This window comes from Pristiophorus japonicus, chromosome 32 (genome assembly GCF_044704955.1).
Source record: "Pristiophorus japonicus isolate sPriJap1 chromosome 32, sPriJap1.hap1, whole genome shotgun sequence".
NCBI lineage: Eukaryota > Metazoa > Chordata > Chondrichthyes > Pristiophoridae > Pristiophorus > Pristiophorus japonicus.
This window is the reverse complement of record NC_092008.1, coordinates 9,737,807-9,757,324: the sequence shown is the minus strand read 5'-3', so window position 1 is coordinate 9,757,324 and position 19,518 is coordinate 9,737,807. Positions and strand designations below refer to the sequence as shown.

Here is a 19,518-nt window from a genome sequence, read left to right as displayed (position 1 = left end):
AAGGGGGTACTGAAGTTTCATGTTCAGCCATGAACTCATTGAATGGCGGTGCAGGCTAGAAGGGCTGAATGGCCTGCTCCTGCACCTATTTTCTATGTTTCTATGTTTCTATGTAACATTGATATACCACACACCCCTCACTGTAACACTGATATACTCCACACCCCTCACTGTAACACTGATATACTCCACACCCCTCACTGTAACATTGATATACCACACACCCCTCACTGTAACATTGATATACCACACACCCCTCACTGTAACGCTGATCTACCCCACAGCTCTCACTTTAACACACAGATATACATCTCACTGAAACACTGAAATACCGCAGACTCCTCACTGTAACACTGATATACCCTACACCCCTCACTGTAACACTGATATACCCTACACCCCTCACTGTAACACTGATATACCCCACACCACTCACTGTAACACTGATATACCCCATAAGACTCACTGTAACACTGATATACCCCACACCCATCACTGTAATACTGATAGAACCCACACCCCTCACTGTAACACTGATATACCCGACACCCCTCACTGTAACACTGATATACCTCACACCCCTCACTGTAACACTGATATACCCCACACCCATCACTGTAATACTGATAGAACCCACACCCCTCACTGCAACACTGATATACCCCACACCCCTCACTGTCACACTGTTATACCCCACACCCCTCACTGTAACACTGATATACCACACGCCCATCACTGTAACACTGATATACCCCACACCCCTCACTGTAACACTGATATACCCCACAACGCTCACTGCAACACTGATATACCCCACACCCCTCACTGTAACAGTGATCGAACACACACCCCTCACTGTAACACTGATATACCCCACAACCCTCACTGCAACACTGATATGCCTCACACACCTCATGGTAACACTGATATACCCCACACCCCTCACTGTGTCACTCTGATATACCCCACACCCCTCACTGTAACACTGATATACCACACGCCCCTCACTATAACACAGATGCACCACACGCCTCTCTTTGTCACACTGATATACCCCACAACCCTCACTGCAACACTGATATACCCCACACCCCTCACTGTAACAGTGATCGAACAAACACCCCTCACTGTAACACTGATATACCCCACAACCCTCACTGCAACACTGATATGCCTCACACACCTCATGGTAACACTGATATACCCCACACCCCTCACTGTGTCACTCTGATATACCCCACACCCCTCACTGTAACACTGATATACCCCACACCACTCACTGTATCACTCTGACATACCCCACATCCCTCACTGTAACACTGATATACCCCACACCCCTCACTGTAACACTGATATACCCCACACCCCTTACTGTATCATTGATATACCCGACACCCCTCTCTGTAATACTGATATACTCCACACCCCTCACTGTAACATTGATATACCACACACCCCTCACTGTAACGCTGATATACCCCACAACTCTCACTTTAACACACAGATATACATCTCACTGTAACACTGATATACCGCAGACTCCTCACTGTAACACTGATATACCCTAGACCCCTCACTGTAACACTGATATACCCCACAACCCTCACTGTAACACTGATATACCCCATACCCCTCACTGTAACACTGATATACCCACAGCCATCACTGTAACACTGATATACCCCACATCCCTCACTGTAACACTGATATACCCCACATCCCTCACTGCCACACTGGTATACCTCACACACCTCACTGTAACACTGATATACCCCACACCCCTCACTGTGACAGTGATAGAACCCACACCCCTCACTGTAACACTGATATAGCCCACACCCCTCACTGCAACACTGATATGCCTCACACCCCTCACTGTAACACTGATATACCCCACACCCATCACTGTAATACTGATAGAACCCACACCCCTCACTGCAACACTGATATACCCCACACCCCTCACTGTCACACTGTTATACCCCACACCCCTCACTGTAACACTGATATACCACACGCCCATCACTGTAACACTGATATACCCCACACCCCTCACTGTAACACTGATATACCCCACAACCCTCACTGCAACACTGATATGCCTCACACATCTCATGGTAACACTGATATACCTCACACCCCTCACTGTGTCACTCTGATATACCCCACACCCCTCACTGTAACACTGATATACCACACGCCCCTCACTATAACACAGATGCACCACACGCCTCTCTTTGTCACACTGATATACCCCACAACCCTCACTGCAACACTGATATACCCCACACCCCTCACTGTAACAGTGATCGAACAAACACCCCTCACTGTAACACTGATATACCCCACAACCCTCACTGTAACACTGATATACCCCATACCCCTCACTGTAACAGTGATAGAACCCACACCCCTCACTGTAACACTGATATACCCCACACCCCTCACTGCAACACTGATATGCCTCACACCCCTCACTGTAACACTGATATACCCCACAACCCTCACTGTAACACTGATATACCCCATACCCCTCACTGTAACACTGATATACCCACAGCCATCACTGTAACACTGATATACCCCACATCCCTCACTGTAACACTGATATACCCCACACCCCTCACTGTAACAGTGATCGAACACACACCCCTCACTGTAACACTGATATACCCCACAACCCTCACTGCAACACTGATATGCCTCACACACCTCATGGTAACACTGATATACCCCACACCCCTCACTGTGTCACTCTGATATACCCCACACCCCTCACTGTAACACTGATATACCACACGCCCCTCACTATAACACAGATGCACCACACGCCTCTCTTTGTCACACTGATATACCCCACAACCCTCACTGCAACACTGATATGCCTCACACACCTCATGGTAACACTGATATACCCCACACCCCTCACTGTGTCACTCTGATATACCCCACACCCCTCACTGTAACACTGATATACCCCACACCACTCACTGTATCACTCTGACATACCCCACATCCCTCACTGTAACACTGATATACCCCACACCCCTCACTGTAACACTGATATACCCCACACCCCTCACTGTAACACTGATATACCCCACACCCCTCACTGTAACACTGATATACCCCACAACCCTCACTGCAACACTGATATGCCTCACACACCTCATGGTAACACTGATATACCCCACACCCCTCACTGTGTCACTCTGATATACCCCACACCCCTCACTGTAACACTGATATACCCCACACCACTCACTGTATCACTCTGACATACCCCACATCCCTCACTGTAACACTGATATACCCCACACCCCTCACTGTAACACTGATATACCCCACACCCCTTACTGTATCATTGATATACCCGACACCCCTCTCTGTAATACTGATATACTCCACACCCCTCACTGTAACATTGATATACCACACACCCCTCACTGTAACGCTGATATACCCCACAGCTCTCACTTTAACACACAGATATACATCTCACTGTAACACTGATATACCGCAGACTCCTCACTGTAACACTGATATACCCTACACCCCTCACTGTAACACTGATATACCCCACAACCCTCACTGTAACACTGATATACCCCATACCCCTCACTGTAACACTGATCTACCCACAGCCATCACTGTAACACTGATATACCCCACATCCCTCACTGTAACACTGATATACCCCACATCCCTCACTGCCACACTGGTATACCTCACACACCTCACTGTAACACTGATATACCCCACACCCCTCACTGTAACAGTGATAGAACCCACACCCCTCACTGTAACACTGATATACCTCCACACCTCTCACTGCAACACTGATATGCCTCACACCCCTCACTGTAACACTGATATACCCCACACCCCTCACTGTAACACTGATATATGCCACACCCCTCATTGTAACACTGATCTCCCCCACACTCCTCACTGTAACACTGATAAACCCCACGCCCCTCACTATAACACAGATGCACCACACGCCTCTCTTTGTCACACTGATATACCCCACAACCCTCACTGCAACACTGATATACCCCACACCCCTCACTGTAACAGTGATCGAACACACACCCCTCACTGTAACACTGATATACCCCACAACCCTCACTGCAACACTGATATGCCTCACACACCTCATGGTAACACTGATATACCCCACACCCCTCACTGTATCACTCTGATATACTCCACACCCCTCACTGTAACACTGATATACCCCACACCACTCACTGTATCACTCTGACATACCCCACATCCCTCACTGTAACACAGATATACCCCACACCCCTCACTGTATCACTCTGATATACCCCACACCCCTCACTGTCACACTGATATACCCCACACCCCTCACTGTCACACTGAAAAACCCCACACCCCTCACTGTAACACTGATTTACCCCACATCCCTCACTGCCACACTGGTATACCCCACACCCCTCACTGCCACACTGATATACCTCACACCCCTCACTGTAACACTGATATACCCCACACCCCTCACTGTAACATTGATATACCCCACATCCCTCACTGTAACACTGATATACCCACACTCCTCACTGTAACACTGATATACCCCACAACCCTCACTGCAACACTGATATGCCTCACACACCTCATGGTAACACTGATATACCCCACACCCCTCACTGTGTCACTCTGATATACCCCACACCCCTCACTGTAACACTGATATACCACACGCCCCTCACTATAACACAGATGCACCACACGCCTCTCTTTGTCACACTGATATACCCCACAACCCTCACTGCAACACTGATATGCCTCACACACCTCATGGTAACACTGATATATCCCACACCCCTCACTGTGTCACTCTGATATACCCCACACCCCTCACTGTAACACTGATATACCCCACACCACTCACTGTATCACTCTGACATACCCCACATCCCTCACTGTAACACTGATATACCCCACACCCCTCACTGTAACACTGATATACCCCACACCCCTTACTGTATCATTGATATACCCGACACCCCTCTCTGTAATACTGATATACTCCACACCCCTCACTGTAACATTGATATACCACACACCCCTCACTGTAACGCTGATATACCCCACAGCTCTCACTTTAACACACAGATATACATCTCACTGTAACACTGATATACCGCAGACTCCTCACTGTAACACTGATATACCCTACACCCCTCACTGTAACACTGATATACCCCACAACCCTCACTGTAACACTGATATACCCCATACCCCTCACTGTAACACTGATATACCCACAGCCATCACTGTAACACTGATATACCCCACATCCCTCACTGTAACACTGATATACCCCACATCCCTCACTGCCACACTGGTATACCTCACACACCTCACTGTAACACTGATATACCCCACACCCCTCACTGTAACAGTGATAGAACCCACACCCCTCACTGTAACACTGATATACCTCCACACCCCTCACTGCAACACTGATATGCCTCACACCCCTCACTGTAACACTGATATACCCCACACCCCTCACTGTAACACTGATATATGCCACACCCCTCATTGTAACACTGATCTCCCCCACACTCCTCACTGTAACACTGATAAACCCCACGCCCCTCACTATAACACAGATGCACCACACGCCTCTCTTTGTCACACTGATATACCCCACAACCCTCACTGCAACACTGATATACCCCACACCCCTCACTGTAACAGTGATCGAACACACACCCCTCACTGTAACACTGATATACCCCACAACCCTCACTGCAACACTGATATGCCTCACACACCTCATGGTAACACTGATATACCCCACACCCCTCACTGTATCACTCTGATATACTCCACACCCCTCACTGTAACACTGATATACCCCACACCACTCACTGTATCACTCTGACATACCCCACATCCCTCACTGTAACACAGATATACCCCATACCCCTCACTGTATCACTCTGATATACCCCACACCCCTCACTGTCACACTGATATACCCCACACCCCTCACTGTCACACTGAAAAACCCCACACCCCTCACTGTAACACTGATTTACCCCACATCCCTCACTGCCACACTGGTATACCCCACACCCCTCACTGCCACACTGATATACCTCACATCCCTCACTGTAACACTGATATACCCCACACCCCTCACTGTAACATTGATATACCCCACAACCCTCACTGTAACACTGATATGCCTCACACCCCTCACTGTAACACTGATATACCCCACACCCCTCACTGTAACATTGATATACCCCACATCCCTCACTGTAACACTGATATACCCACACTCCTCACTGTAACACTGATATACCCCACACCCCTCACTGTAAGACTGATATACCTCACACCCCTCACTGTAACACTGATATACCCCACACCCCTCACTGTAACAGATAGAACCCACACCCCTCACTGTAACACTGATATACCCCACACCCCTTACTGTATCATTGATATACCCGACACCCCTCTCTGTAATACTGATATACTCCACACCCCTCACTGTAACATTGATATACCACACACCCCTCACTGTAACGCTGATATACCCCACAGCTCTCACTTTAACACACAGATCTACATCTCACTGTAACACTGATATACCCTACACCCATCACTGTAACACTGATATACCCCACAACCCTCACTGTAACACTGATATACCCCATACCCCTCACTGTAACACTGATATACCCCACACCCATCACTGTAACACTGATATACCCCACACCCCTCACTGTAACACTGAGTTACCCCACATCCCTCACTGCCACACTGGTATACCTCACACCCCTCACTGTAACACTGATATACCCCACACCCCTCACTGTAACAGTGATAGAACCCACACCCCTCATTGTAACACTGATATACCCCACAACCCTCACTGCAACACTGATATGCCTCACACCCCTCACTGTAACACTGATATACCCCACACCCCTCACTGTAACATTGATATACCCCTCACCCCTCACTGTCACACTGATATATGCCACACCCCTCATTGTAACACTGATCTCCCCCACACCCCTCACTGTAACACTGATAAACCCCACGCCCCTCACTATAACACAGATGCTCCACACGCCTCTCTTTGTCACACTGATATACCCCACAACCCTCACTGCAACACTGATATACCCCACACCCACTCACTGTAACACTGATATACCCCACAACCCTCACTGCAACACTGATATGCCTCACACACCTCATGGTAACACTGATATACCCCACACCCCTCACTGTATCACTCTGATATACCCCACACCCCTCACTGTATCACTCTGATATACCCCACACCCCTCACTGTCACACTGATATACCCCACACCCCTCACTGTAACACTCTGGTATACATCACATCCCTCACTGTAACACTGATATACCCCACTCCCCTCACTGTAACACTGATATACCCCACACCCCACACTGTAACACTGATATACCCCAGAACCCTCACTGCAACACTGATATGCCTCACACCCCTCACTGTAACACTGATATACCCCACACCCCTCACTGTAACATTGATATACCCCACACCCCTCACTGTAACACTGATATACCCCACACCACTCACTGCAACACTGATATACCCCACACCCCTCACTGTAACATTGATATACCCCACACTCCTCACTGTAACACTGATATACCCCACACCCCTCACTGTAAGACTGATATACCCCACACCCCTCACTGTAACACTGATATACCCCACACCACTCACTGCAACACTGATATACCCCACACCCCTCACTGTAACATTGATATACCCCACACTCCTCACTGTAACACTGATATACCCCACACCCCTCACTGTAACACTGATATACCCCACACCCCTATCTGTAACACTGATATACCCCACACCCCTCACTGTAACACTGATATACCCCACACCCCTCACTGTAACACTGATATACCCCACACCCCTAACTGTAACACTGATATACCCCACACCCCTCACTGTAAGACTGATATACCCCACACCCCTCACTGTAACACTGATAAACCCCACACCCCTCACTGTAAGACTGATATACCCCACACCCCTCACTGTAACACTGATATACCCCACACTCTTTGACTCACCCTCTGTATCCGGACTGTATGTGAGCAAGCCCCCTCCGCTGTGTCCGTGTGTGGCCGGGCTCTGGGAGTGGCCACGCTGCCGATAGGTCGAGGGCGCACATGTGATCACCGATGGCCTCATCTGTGGGACGATAAAACGACACGACAATCTTTGCCGGTTCACTTTGGCCTCTTTCCCAGGAGGCACTGGGGCTGAAAGCTGCCCTGGGTCGCAAGCTCGCCCTCTGACCTGTGAACTCCTGAACTGAATCCCCCATCAGACTGGTTTGCGGACAGTCAGCATCTCTCTGTTGTCTGGGAGGATGCAACGAGTTCGGCAGTCACAGTCCAGTTCCTGCTCATCACGCTCACATCGCATAATTGCTGTGCACCAGTCTTTGAAAGCAAACATTCAGGTGCAGCAAGCAGTTACTGTGCCTAATAAGTTCGTATGCAGGTGGAACAAGTGATCAGGAAGGCCAATGGAATGTTGGCATTTATTGCAAGGAGGATAGAGTATAAAAGCAGGGAAGTCCTGCTACAGTTATGCAGGGTATTGGTGAGGCCACACCTGGAGTACTGCGTGCAGTTTTGGTCTCCGTATTTCAGGAACGATATACTTGCTTTGGAGGCAGTTCAGAGAAGGTTCACTCGGTTGATTCCGGAGATGAGGGGGTCGACTTATGAGGAAAGGTTGAGGAGGTTGGGCTTCTACTCATTGGAATTCAGAAGAATGAGAGGTGATCTTATGGAAACGTATAAGATTATGAGGGGGCTTGACAAGGTGGATGCAGAGAGGATGTTTCCACTGATGGGGGAGACTAGAACTAGGGGGCATGGTCTTAGAATAAGGGGCCGCCCATTTAAAACTGAGATGAGGAGGAATTCCTTCTCTCAGAGGGTTGTAAATCTGTGGAATTCGCTGCCTCAGAGAGCTGTGGAAGCCGGGACATTGAATAAACCTAAGACAGAGATAGACAGATTTTTGAGTGATAATGGAGTGAAGGGTTATGGGGAGCGGGCATGGAAGTGGAGCTGAGTCCATGATCGGATCAGCCATGATCGTATTAAATGGCGGAGCAGGCTCGAGGGGCCGAATGGCCGACTCCTGCTCCTATTTCTTATGTTCTTATAATTACTGTGCACAGTTCTGGTCTCCTTGGCTAAGGAAGGATATACTTGCCTTGGAGGCGGTGCACCAGACTGATCCCTGGGATGAGCGGTTTGTCCTATGAGGAGAGATTGAGTAGATTGGGCCTATCCTCTCTGGAGTTTAGAAGAGTGAGAGGTGATCTCAAGAGATCATAAGAAATAGGATCGGAAGTTGGCCATTCGGCCCCTCGAGCCTGCTCCGCCATTCAATAAAGGTCATGGTAGATCTTCCTCCTCAACTCCACTTTCCCGCCGTGGCCCTATTGTCATGTATTCTACATGGTTACTGCTTGTACATGGTTACTTCCACCAGAGGGCACTGCAGTGGGAGACTTGTAGGTTACCTGTACAGGTGTGCCAGGCCGAGCATAAAAGGCAGGCCACCATGTGTGAACCTCATTCTGGAGTTCCATTAAATGGACGAAGGTCACTACAGTTCAAGCACAATACATTGTCTCGTGGAGTCATTATTGGAGCATCTGAAGATATAACAATTGGCGACGAGATTACAGACCTTCACGCGAAAAAGGCTAATTTTGCGTTTGCCGATGGTGATGATTGGGAAGCCTTTGTGGAGAGGCTTGACCATTTCTTCACAGCAAACGACCTGGCAGGTGACAATCCGGCCACACTGGCTGATAAGCGCAGAGCTATCCTTCTAACCAGTTGTGGGCCCACCGTCTATGGCCTTGCCAGGGACCTTGCTGGCACCACCGAAGGCAACGACCAAGACGTACGAGGAGCCTGTAACGCTGATCCAAGAACAATTCAAGCCCAAAGAGAGCATCCTCACAGCCAGACTCCGGTTTTACACCCACCGACGGCTCGAAAGCCAGGGGATGGTGAAATATGCTGCAGACCTCGGGAGGCTGGTGGCACCGGGTGATTTCAGCGACCACCTCACCGAAGTGCTGTGGGATATCCTTGTCATCGAAATCGGCCATGAGGGCCTTCTTCATGAGCTACTATCTGCGGATACCACACTGCAGAAGGCCAGCTCCATGAGCCAAGCATTCACGACCTCGACCTGTGGCTCTAGCCGGATGACTCATCCTCAGGACTCAAACCCGGCAAGTACTGTGCACAGAGTGGCATCTTTTAAAGGCTGGACTGTAGAACGTGAATCTCCTCAAGGGGAGGGAGAACAGGCCCCGGAGTCCCTTAACTCTGAGTCCGCCGAGGGGGGCTAATCGAGTAGCACCTTGCTGGTGGTGCGGAGGGAATCACAGGGCTCACCAGTGCCGCTTTAAGGACTATGTGTGTAAAGGCTGCAGCACAAAGGGCCACCTCCAGCGAATGTGTGAAAGAAATAGGACTCACCGTGTTGATGAGGAGTCTGCAGGTGGCCATGAATCCAGCGCGGATTATGAAGCGATAGTCAGAGAGGCAGCTCAGCCCCACGCTGAGGTGTACGGCATGTTTACCTGCACCACCGAATGTTCCCCGTTGAGAATGGAAGTCGAGATAAATGGCGCTCCAGTCTTCATGGAAGTGGACACGGGGGCGAGCCAGTCAGTAATGAATCAAGAAGCCTTTGAGAGGCTATGGGACAATCAGGCTGAACGACCCAAGTTGGTCCCGGTTCAGGTAAAGCTGCTCACCTACACCAATGAACTTATCCCAGTCGTTGGTAGTGCGGATGTAAAGGTACTCCATGATGGCGCGGTGCACAAGTTACCCCTGTGGATTGTTGCAGGTGATGGACCAACGCTACTCGGAAGAAGGTGGATGGAGAAGACCCATTGGAGCTGGGAATATTTCACCCCTCCAGCGATCGACGTCCCCCGCTCAGAGGCAAAGCAAGCTCCCACCCGAGGTTGGACCCGGCACCAGAGAGCAGGCCAGCACAGCACCCGAGGCACAGACCGCCCAGCACGACTGCGTGGAGATGATCCAGCCCGAACGCACCTTCCAGGCTCCATGGGACAGTGTAGAGGGAGCTTTACTCTGTATCGAACCCCCTGTACCTGCCCTGGGAGTGTTTGATGGGGACAGTGTAGAGGGAGCTTTACTCTGTATCTAACCCCGTGCTGTACCTGCCCTGGGAGTGTTTGATGGGACAATGTAGAGGGAGCTTTACTCTGTATCTAACCCCCTGTACCTGCCCTGGGAGTGTTTGATGGGACAGTGCAGAGGGAGCTTTACTTTGTATCTAACCCCCTGTACCTGCCCTGGGAGTGTTTGATGGGACAGTGTAGAGCGAGCTTTACTCTGTATCTAACCCCGTGCTGTACCTGCCCTGGGAGTGTTTGATGGGACAGTGTAGAGGGAGCTTTACTCTGTATCTAACCCCCTGTACCTGCCCAGGGAGTGTTTGATGGGACAGTGTAGAGGGAGCATTACTCTGTATCTAACCCCCTGTACCTGCCCTGGGAGTGTTTGATGGGACAGTGTAGAGGGAGCTTTACTCTGTATCTAACCCCCTGTACCTGCTCTGGGAGTGTTTGATGGGACAGTGTAGAGGGAGCTTTACTCTGTGTCTAACCCCCTGTACCTGTCCTGGGAGTGTTTGATGGGGACAGTGTAGAGGGAGCTTTACTCTGTATCTAACCCCCTGTACCTGCTCTGGGAGTGTTTGATGGGACAGTGTAGAGGGAGCTTTACTCTGTATCTAACCCCGTGCTGTACCTGCCCTGGGAGTGTTTGATGGGACATTGTAGAGGGAGCTTTACTCTGCATCTAACCCCCTGTACCTGCCCTGGGAGTGTTTGATGGGACAGTGTAGAGGGAGCTTTACTCTGTATCTAACCCCGTACTGCACCGGTCCTGTGAGTGTTTGATGGGACAGTGTAGAGGGAGCTTTACTCTGTAACTAATCCCATGCTGTACCTGCCCTGGGAGTGTTTGATGGGACAGTGTAGAGGGAGCTTTACTCTGTATCTAACCCCCTGTACCAGCCCTGGGAGTGTTTGATGGGACAGTGCAGAGGGAGCTTTACTCTGTATCTAACCCCCTGTACCTGCCCTGGGAGTGTTTGATGGGACAGTGTAGAGCGAGCTTTACTCTGTATCTAACCCCGTGCTGTACCTGCCCTGGGAGTGTTTGATGGGACAGTGTAGAGGGAGCTTTACTCTGTATCTAACCCCCTGTACCTGCCCTGGGAGTGTTTGATGGGACAGTGTAGAGGGAGCTTTACTCTGTATCTAACCCCCTGTACCTGCTCTGGGAGTGTTTGATGGGACAGTGTAGAGGGAGCTTTACTCTGTATCTAACCCCGTGCTGTACCTGACCTGGGAGTGTTTGACGGGACAGTGTAGAGGGAGCTTTACTCTGTATCTAACCACCTGTACCTGCTCTGGGAGTGTTTGATGGGACAGTGTAGAGGGAGCTTTACTCTGTATCTAACCCCGTGCTGTACCTGCCCTGGGAGTGTTTGATGGGACAGTGTAGAGGGAGCTTTACTCTGTATCTAACCCCCTGTACCTGCCCTGGGAGTGTTTGATGGGACAGTGTAGAGGGGGTGCCGTTGCTTTGAACCAACATGAAGTGAAACAGTTGACACAACAGCAAGACTCAACTAGATCAACGTTTCCTCATTTTATTTCGAATTTGAGCAACCACGTTTTATTGGTGGGGGTGGGGGGGGAAGCGCAGCCAGCGGTCTCGGCCATAAACACCACTCCCTCCCCCTGCCTCGAAGTCACCGGGTGGCCTTACCTGCTGGAGCATGTTGGGAGGCAGCGGTCCATGGGAGTCCAGGGCCTGTCTGCTCGAGCTCGGCCGTCGCTTGATGAGGGCCAGCGGCTGGTCGGAGGGGGGGCTGAGGGCCTGCCCGGGAGGCTCGTAACCATGGGCGCGCCACGGCAATCCAGCTGGGCTGGGGCCCTTCCCCCGCTCCAGCAACCCCGGGCCTTCTCCACCCATTGGCGTGTCGCTGTCAGGGGAGGGGAGGGGGGAACATAGGAACAAAGCATAAGCATAAGAACATCAGAAATAGGAGCAGGAGTCGGCCATTCGGCCCCTCGAGCCTGCTCCGCCATTTAATACCATCATGGCTGATCCGATCATGGACTCAGCTCCACTTCCCTGCCCACTCCCTTATCCCCTTATCGGTTAAGAAACTGTCTATCTCTGGCTTAAATATATTCAATGTCCCGGCTTCCACAGCTCTCTGAGGCAGCGAATTCCACAGATTTACAACCCTCTGAGAGAAGAAATTCCTCCTCATCTCAGTTTTAAATGGGCGGCCCCTTATTCTAAGACCATGCCCCCTAGTTCTAGTCTCCCCCATCAGTGGAAACATCCTCTCTGCATCCACCTTGTCAAGCCCCCTCATAATCTGATACGTTTCGATAAGATCACCTCTCATTCTTCTGAATTCCAATGAGTAGAGGCCCAACCTACTCAACCTTTCCTCATAAGTCAACCCCCTCATCCCCGGAATCAACCGAGTGAACCTTCTCTGAACTGCCTCCAAATCAAGAATATCCTTTCGTAAATACGGAAACCAGAACTGCACGCAGTACTCAAGGTGTGGCCTCACCAATACCCTGTATAACTGGAGCAAGACTTCCCTGCTTTTATACTCCATCCCCTTTGCAATAAAGGCCAAGATACCATTGGCCTTCCTGATCACTTGCTGTACCTGCATATTATCCTTTTGTGTTTCATGTACAAGTACCCCCAGGTCCCGCTGTACTGCGGCACTTTGCAATCTTTCTCCATTTAAATAATAACCTGCACTTTGATTTTTTTTCTGCCAAAGTGCATGACCTCACACTTTCCCACATTATACTCCATCTGACAAATTTTTGCCCACTCACTGAGCCTGTCTGTGTCCTTTTACAGATTGTTTTGTGTTCTCCTCACACATTGCTTTTCCTCCCATCTTTGCAAACTTGGCTACGTTACACTCGGTCCCTTCTTCCAAGTCGTTAATATAGATTGTAAATAGTTGGGGCCCCAGCACCGATCCCTGCGGCACCCCACTGGTTACTGATTGCTTACTCGATTTAGCCGTAACAGAATCATAGTGCGGCACAGGAGAAAGCCACTCGGCCCATCGAGTCCACGCCGGCTTTTTTGAAGACAGATCCATTTAGTCCCACTCCGCCCCCTCCCCCCACCACCCCGCTCTTTCCCCAAATCCCTGCTCTTTTTCTCCTTCAAGTATTTATCCAATTCCCTTGCGAAGGCTACCATGGAGTCTGCCTCCTCCACCCTCTCAGGCAGCGCATTCCAGATCCTAACCACTCGCTGCTTAGGAAACATTTTCTCTGATTTCACGTCGTCTATGGTTCTGTCGCCAATTGCCGTAAATCGACCCTTCAGACCTTGGAAACTGTTTCTGTTTAGTTACTCTCTCTCAACCCCTCGTGATGTTAAACACCTCGAACAAATCTCCCCTTAACCTTCTGTGCTCCAAGGAGAACAACCCCAGCTTCTCCAGTCTCTCCCCATCACTGAAGTCCCTCATCCCCAGGACCATTCTGGTCAATCTCCCCTCCACCTTCTCTGCTGGGCCCCAAAGCTCTCCACCTCCCTATCTCCTCCATAAAGACGCTACTTAAAACCGACCTCTATGACCCAGCTTTTGGTCACCTGTCCCTACAATCTCCTTCTGTATCTCGGTATCTGCTGCCGTCTGATTTATACTCCTGTGAGCAGTCTTGGGACGTGGTTAAGCAACGCCTCGATTTCAAAATTCTCATCCTTGTTTACAAATCCCTCCATGGCCCTCGCCCCTCCCTTTCTCTGTAACCTCCTCCAGCACCTACACCCCTCCCTATCTCTGTAACCTCCTCCAGCCCTACACCCCTCCCTATCTCTGTAACATCCTCCAGCCCCTACACCCCTCCCTATCCCTGTAACTTCCTCCAGCACCTACACCCCTCCCTATCTCTGTAACCTCCTCCAGCACTTACACCCCTCCCTATCCCTGTAACTTCCTCCAGCACCTACACCCCTCCCTATCTCTGTAACATCCTCCAGCCCCTACACCCCTCCCTATCCCTGTAACCCCCTCTAGCCCCTACACCCCTCCCTATCTCTGTAACCCCCTTCAACCCCTACACCCCTCCCTATCTCTGTGACCTCCTCCAGCACCTACACCCCTCCCTATCTCTGTAACCCCTTCCAGCCCCTACACCCCTCCCTATCTCTGTAACCTCCTCCAGCCCCTACACCCCTCCCTATCTCTGTAACCCCTCCAGCCCCTACACCCTCTTTATCTCTGTAACTTCCTCCAACCCCTACACCCCTCCCTATCTCTGTGACCTCCTCCAGCACCTACACCCCTCCCGATCTCTGTAACCTCCTCCAGCCCCTACACCCCTCCCTATCTCTGTAAACTCCTCCAGCACCTACACCCCTCCCTAGCTCTGTAACCCCCTCCAGCCGTTACACCCCTCCCTATCTCTGTAACCCCTCCAGCCCCTACACCCTCTTTATCTCTGTAACTTCCTCCAGCCCCTACATCCCTCCCTATCTCTGTAACTTCCTCCACCCCCTACACCCCTCCCTATCTCTGTAACCTCCTCCAGCACCTACACCCCTCCCTAGCTCTGCAACCCCCTCCAGCCCCTACACCCCTCCCTATCTCTGTAACCCCTCCAGCCCCTACATCCTCTCTATCTCTGTAACTTCCTCCAGCCCCTACATCCCTCCCTATCTCTGTAACTTCCTCCACCCCCTACACCCCTCCCTATCTCTGTAACCTCCTCCAGCCCCCTACACCCCTCCCTATCTCTGTAACCTCCTCCAGCCCCTACACCCCTCCCTATCTCTGTACCCTCCTCCAGCCTCTACACCCCTCCCTATCTCTGTAACCTCCTCCAGCCCCTACACCCCTCCCTATCTCTGTAACCTCTTCCAGCCCCTACACCCCTCCCTATCTCTAACCTCTTCCAGCCCCTACACCCCTCCCTATCTCTGTAACCTCTTCCAGCCCCTACACCCCTCCCTATCTCTAACCTCTTCCAGCCCCTACACCCCTCCCTATCTCTGTAACCTCCTCCAGCCCCTACACCCCTCCCTATCTCTGTAACCTCCTCCAGCCCCTACACCCCTCCCTATCTCTGTAACCTCTTCCAGCCCCTACACCCCTCCCTATCTCTGTAACCCCCTCCAGCCCCACAACCCCCCGAGATGTCTACACTCCTCTAATTCTGTCCTCCTGACCATCCCTGATTATAATCGCTCCACTCTTGATGGTCTTAACCCGATGCTGGAACTTCCTGCCTAAACCTCTCAACCTCCTTTTTTCTTTCAAGACGCTCCTTAAAACCCGCCTCTTACCAGCGCTAATGTCTATTTATGTGTCTTGGTGTCAAATTTTTATTTCATAATACTCCTGTGAAGCACCTCGGGACGTTTCACTAAGTTAAAGGTGCTATATAAATACAACGTTGCTAAAGACGCCTGTGTAGATGTGAGTTGTTGTAGCCCTATCTTGTACTCACACCACAGCCAGGGACCCCCCAGCTTTGGAATGGCGTTCCTCCACCGATTGGCTGACGCCGCTGGGCTCCGCTGGATGCTTGCGTTTGATTGGACAGTTGGGTGGCGGCCCAGTCCTGTGATTTGATCCCAGCTGCCGGCGCTCATCCGATTTCAAACTGGGGTGACCTGCGGAAGGAGTAAGTGACAGTCAATCTCCACCTCCCTGCGAGAGACACACTCATCCTTTATCCTGCTTCCCTCTTCCCTTCTTCTGCATCGCACTCGACCAGCCAACTCACAGGACAGTGTAGAGGGAGCGTTACTCTGACACACTCACACGGACACACTCACACTGACACACTCACACTCTGACACACTCACACGGACTCACACTCTGACACACTCGCACTGACACATTCGCACTCTGACACATTCACACTGACCCACTCACACTCTGACACACTCACACGGACTCACACTCTGACACACACTCACACTGAACGTACTCTGACACACTCACATTGACACACTCGAACTGACACACTCACACTCTGTCACACTCACACAGACTCACACTGACACACTTACACTGACACACACACTCTGTCACACTCACATGGACTCACACTCTGACACACACTCACACACTGACACACACACAGGCTCACACTCTGACACACTCACACTCTGACACCCTCACATGGACTCACACTCTGTCACACTCACATGGACTCACACTCTGACACACACTCACACACTGACACACACACAGGCTCACACTCTGACACACTCACACTCTGACACACTCACATGGACTCACACTCTGACACACTCGCACTGACACACTCACGCTCTGACACACTCATACTCTGACACACCTACACCGACACACTCACACTGACACACTCACACTCTGACACACTCACACTCTGACACACACACTCTGACACACTCACACTCTGACACACTCACACTCTGACACACTCACACTGACATGCTCACTCTGGACACACTCACACACTGACACTCTGACACACTCACACTGACATGCTCACTCTGGACACACTCACACACTCACACTCTGACACACTCACACTCTGACACACTCACACTCTGACACACTCACACCCGCTCCGCCCCCAAACCCCTGTTTCATTAACAACTGACCTTCCAAGATATAGACTCTGAACCCGTTCATCTCCTTGATGTACTGGTAGTTCATGACTGCCATTCCGATGTTGTGACGCGGCGAGGGGGGGGGGGGGGGGATGCAGGGGGTTAGGGGCGAGGGAGGGGTGGCGAACGACGGGTGTGTCCGCACCCTCCGAGGCCGGCCCTGAGGACGTAGTCACGGCGACTCACGGCGCGCCCGCTCCCATCCTGCCGATCGGCGCGCGGCCACGGGACGGAATCGGGAGCCCCCCTCCCCTCCAACCGCCGCGCAGCGCTCCTCCGCGACACAGACCCTCGCCCGCTCCCCTCCTGCCACAGTCGCTCCTCCGACGCTGGGAGCCCAGGCGTGCAGCTTCAAGCAGGCTGGGCGGGACCCGGCAATGATCTCCTCTCGCTCCCCACAGGCTCCTCCCTCCTCCCCCCACACACTGCCAGCACACGTTAACCCCACCGCTGCTGGATCTCTTCAACCAGCCGCCGATTGTCCAACAAAGAAACACTTACATTTCCACAGTAACCGCGGCGCGTCTCACAGCTCGTTACAGCCAATGAAAGACGTTTGGAGTGCGGTCACTGTTGCATTGTGGGAAACGCCAATTTGCGCACAGCAAGCTCCCACACGCAGCGATGTGATAATGACCCGGATCCTCTTGTTTTTTTTTGTGATGTTGATTGAGGGATAAATATTGGTCCCCAGGACACCGGGGAGAACTCCCCGCTGCTCTTCTTCCAATTGTGGACTTGGAATCGTTTCCGTCCCACCTGAGAGGGAACATGGGTCCTCGGGTTTAACGTCGCGTCCAAACAGTGCGGCGCTCCCTCAGTACTGCCCCTCCGATAGTGCGGCGCTCCCTCAGCACCGCCCCTCCGACAGTGCGGCGCTCCCTCAGTACCGCCCCTCCGACAGTGCGGGGCTCCCTCAGCACCGCCCCTCCGACAGTGCGGGGCTCCCTTAGTACCGCCCCTCCGACAGTGCGGCGCTCCCTCAGTACCGCCCCTCCGACAGTGCGGGGCTCCCTCAGTACCGCCCCTCCGACAGTGCGGAGCTCCCTCAGCACCGCCCCTCCGACAGTGCGGCGCTCCCTCAGTACTGACCCTCCGACAGTGCGGTGCTCCCTCAGCACCGCCCCTCCGACAGTGCGGCGCTCCCTCAGTACCGCCCCTCCGACAGTGCGGAGCTCCCTCAGTACCGCCCCTCCGACAGTGCGGCGCTCCCTCAGTACTGCCCCTCCGATAGTGCGGCACTCCCTCAGTACCGCCCCTCCGACAGTGCGGCACTCCCTCAGTACCGCCCCTCCGACAGTGTGGCGCTCCCTCAGTACCGCCCCTCCGACAGTGTGGTGCTCCCTCAGTACTGCCCCTCCGACAGTGCGACACTCCCTCAGTACCACCCCTCCGACAGTGCGGCACTCCCTCAGTACCGCCCCTCCGACAGTGCGACACTCCCTCAGTACCACCCCTCCGACAGTGCAGCACTCCCTCAGTACTGCCCCTCTGACACTGCGGCGCTCCCTCAGTACCGCCCCTCCGACAGTGCAGCGCTCCCTCAGTACCGCCCCTCCGACAGTGTGGTGCTCCCTCAGTACCGCCCCTCCGACAGTGCGGGCCTTCCTCAGTACTGCCCCTCCGACAGTGCGACACTCCCTCAGTACCACCCCTCCGACAGTGCGGCACTCCCTCAGTACCGCCCCTCCGA

At 52.1% G+C, this 19,518-nt stretch overlaps 1 protein-coding gene across 1 annotated transcript in view; it reads right to left on the bottom strand.

Moving 5' to 3' along the window:
* LOC139240568 (transcription cofactor vestigial-like protein 4) overlaps positions 1-18,151 on the bottom strand; it is a 73,540-nt gene extending 55,389 nt beyond the window's left edge. The window contains exons 1-5 of the mRNA XM_070869113.1: positions 17,817-18,151; positions 16,670-16,835; positions 12,927-13,143; positions 9,784-9,876; positions 8,139-8,259 (exon numbers count right to left, since the gene is read on the bottom strand). Of these exons, the coding sequence (XP_070725214.1) occupies positions 8,139-8,259; positions 9,784-9,876; positions 12,927-13,143; positions 16,670-16,835; positions 17,817-17,880 (661 nt within the window). The 5' untranslated portion in view covers positions 17,881-18,151. The remainder of the gene's footprint in view (positions 1-8,138; positions 8,260-9,783; positions 9,877-12,926; positions 13,144-16,669; positions 16,836-17,816) is intronic.
* Between the last annotated feature and the right edge of the window lie 1,367 nt (positions 18,152-19,518).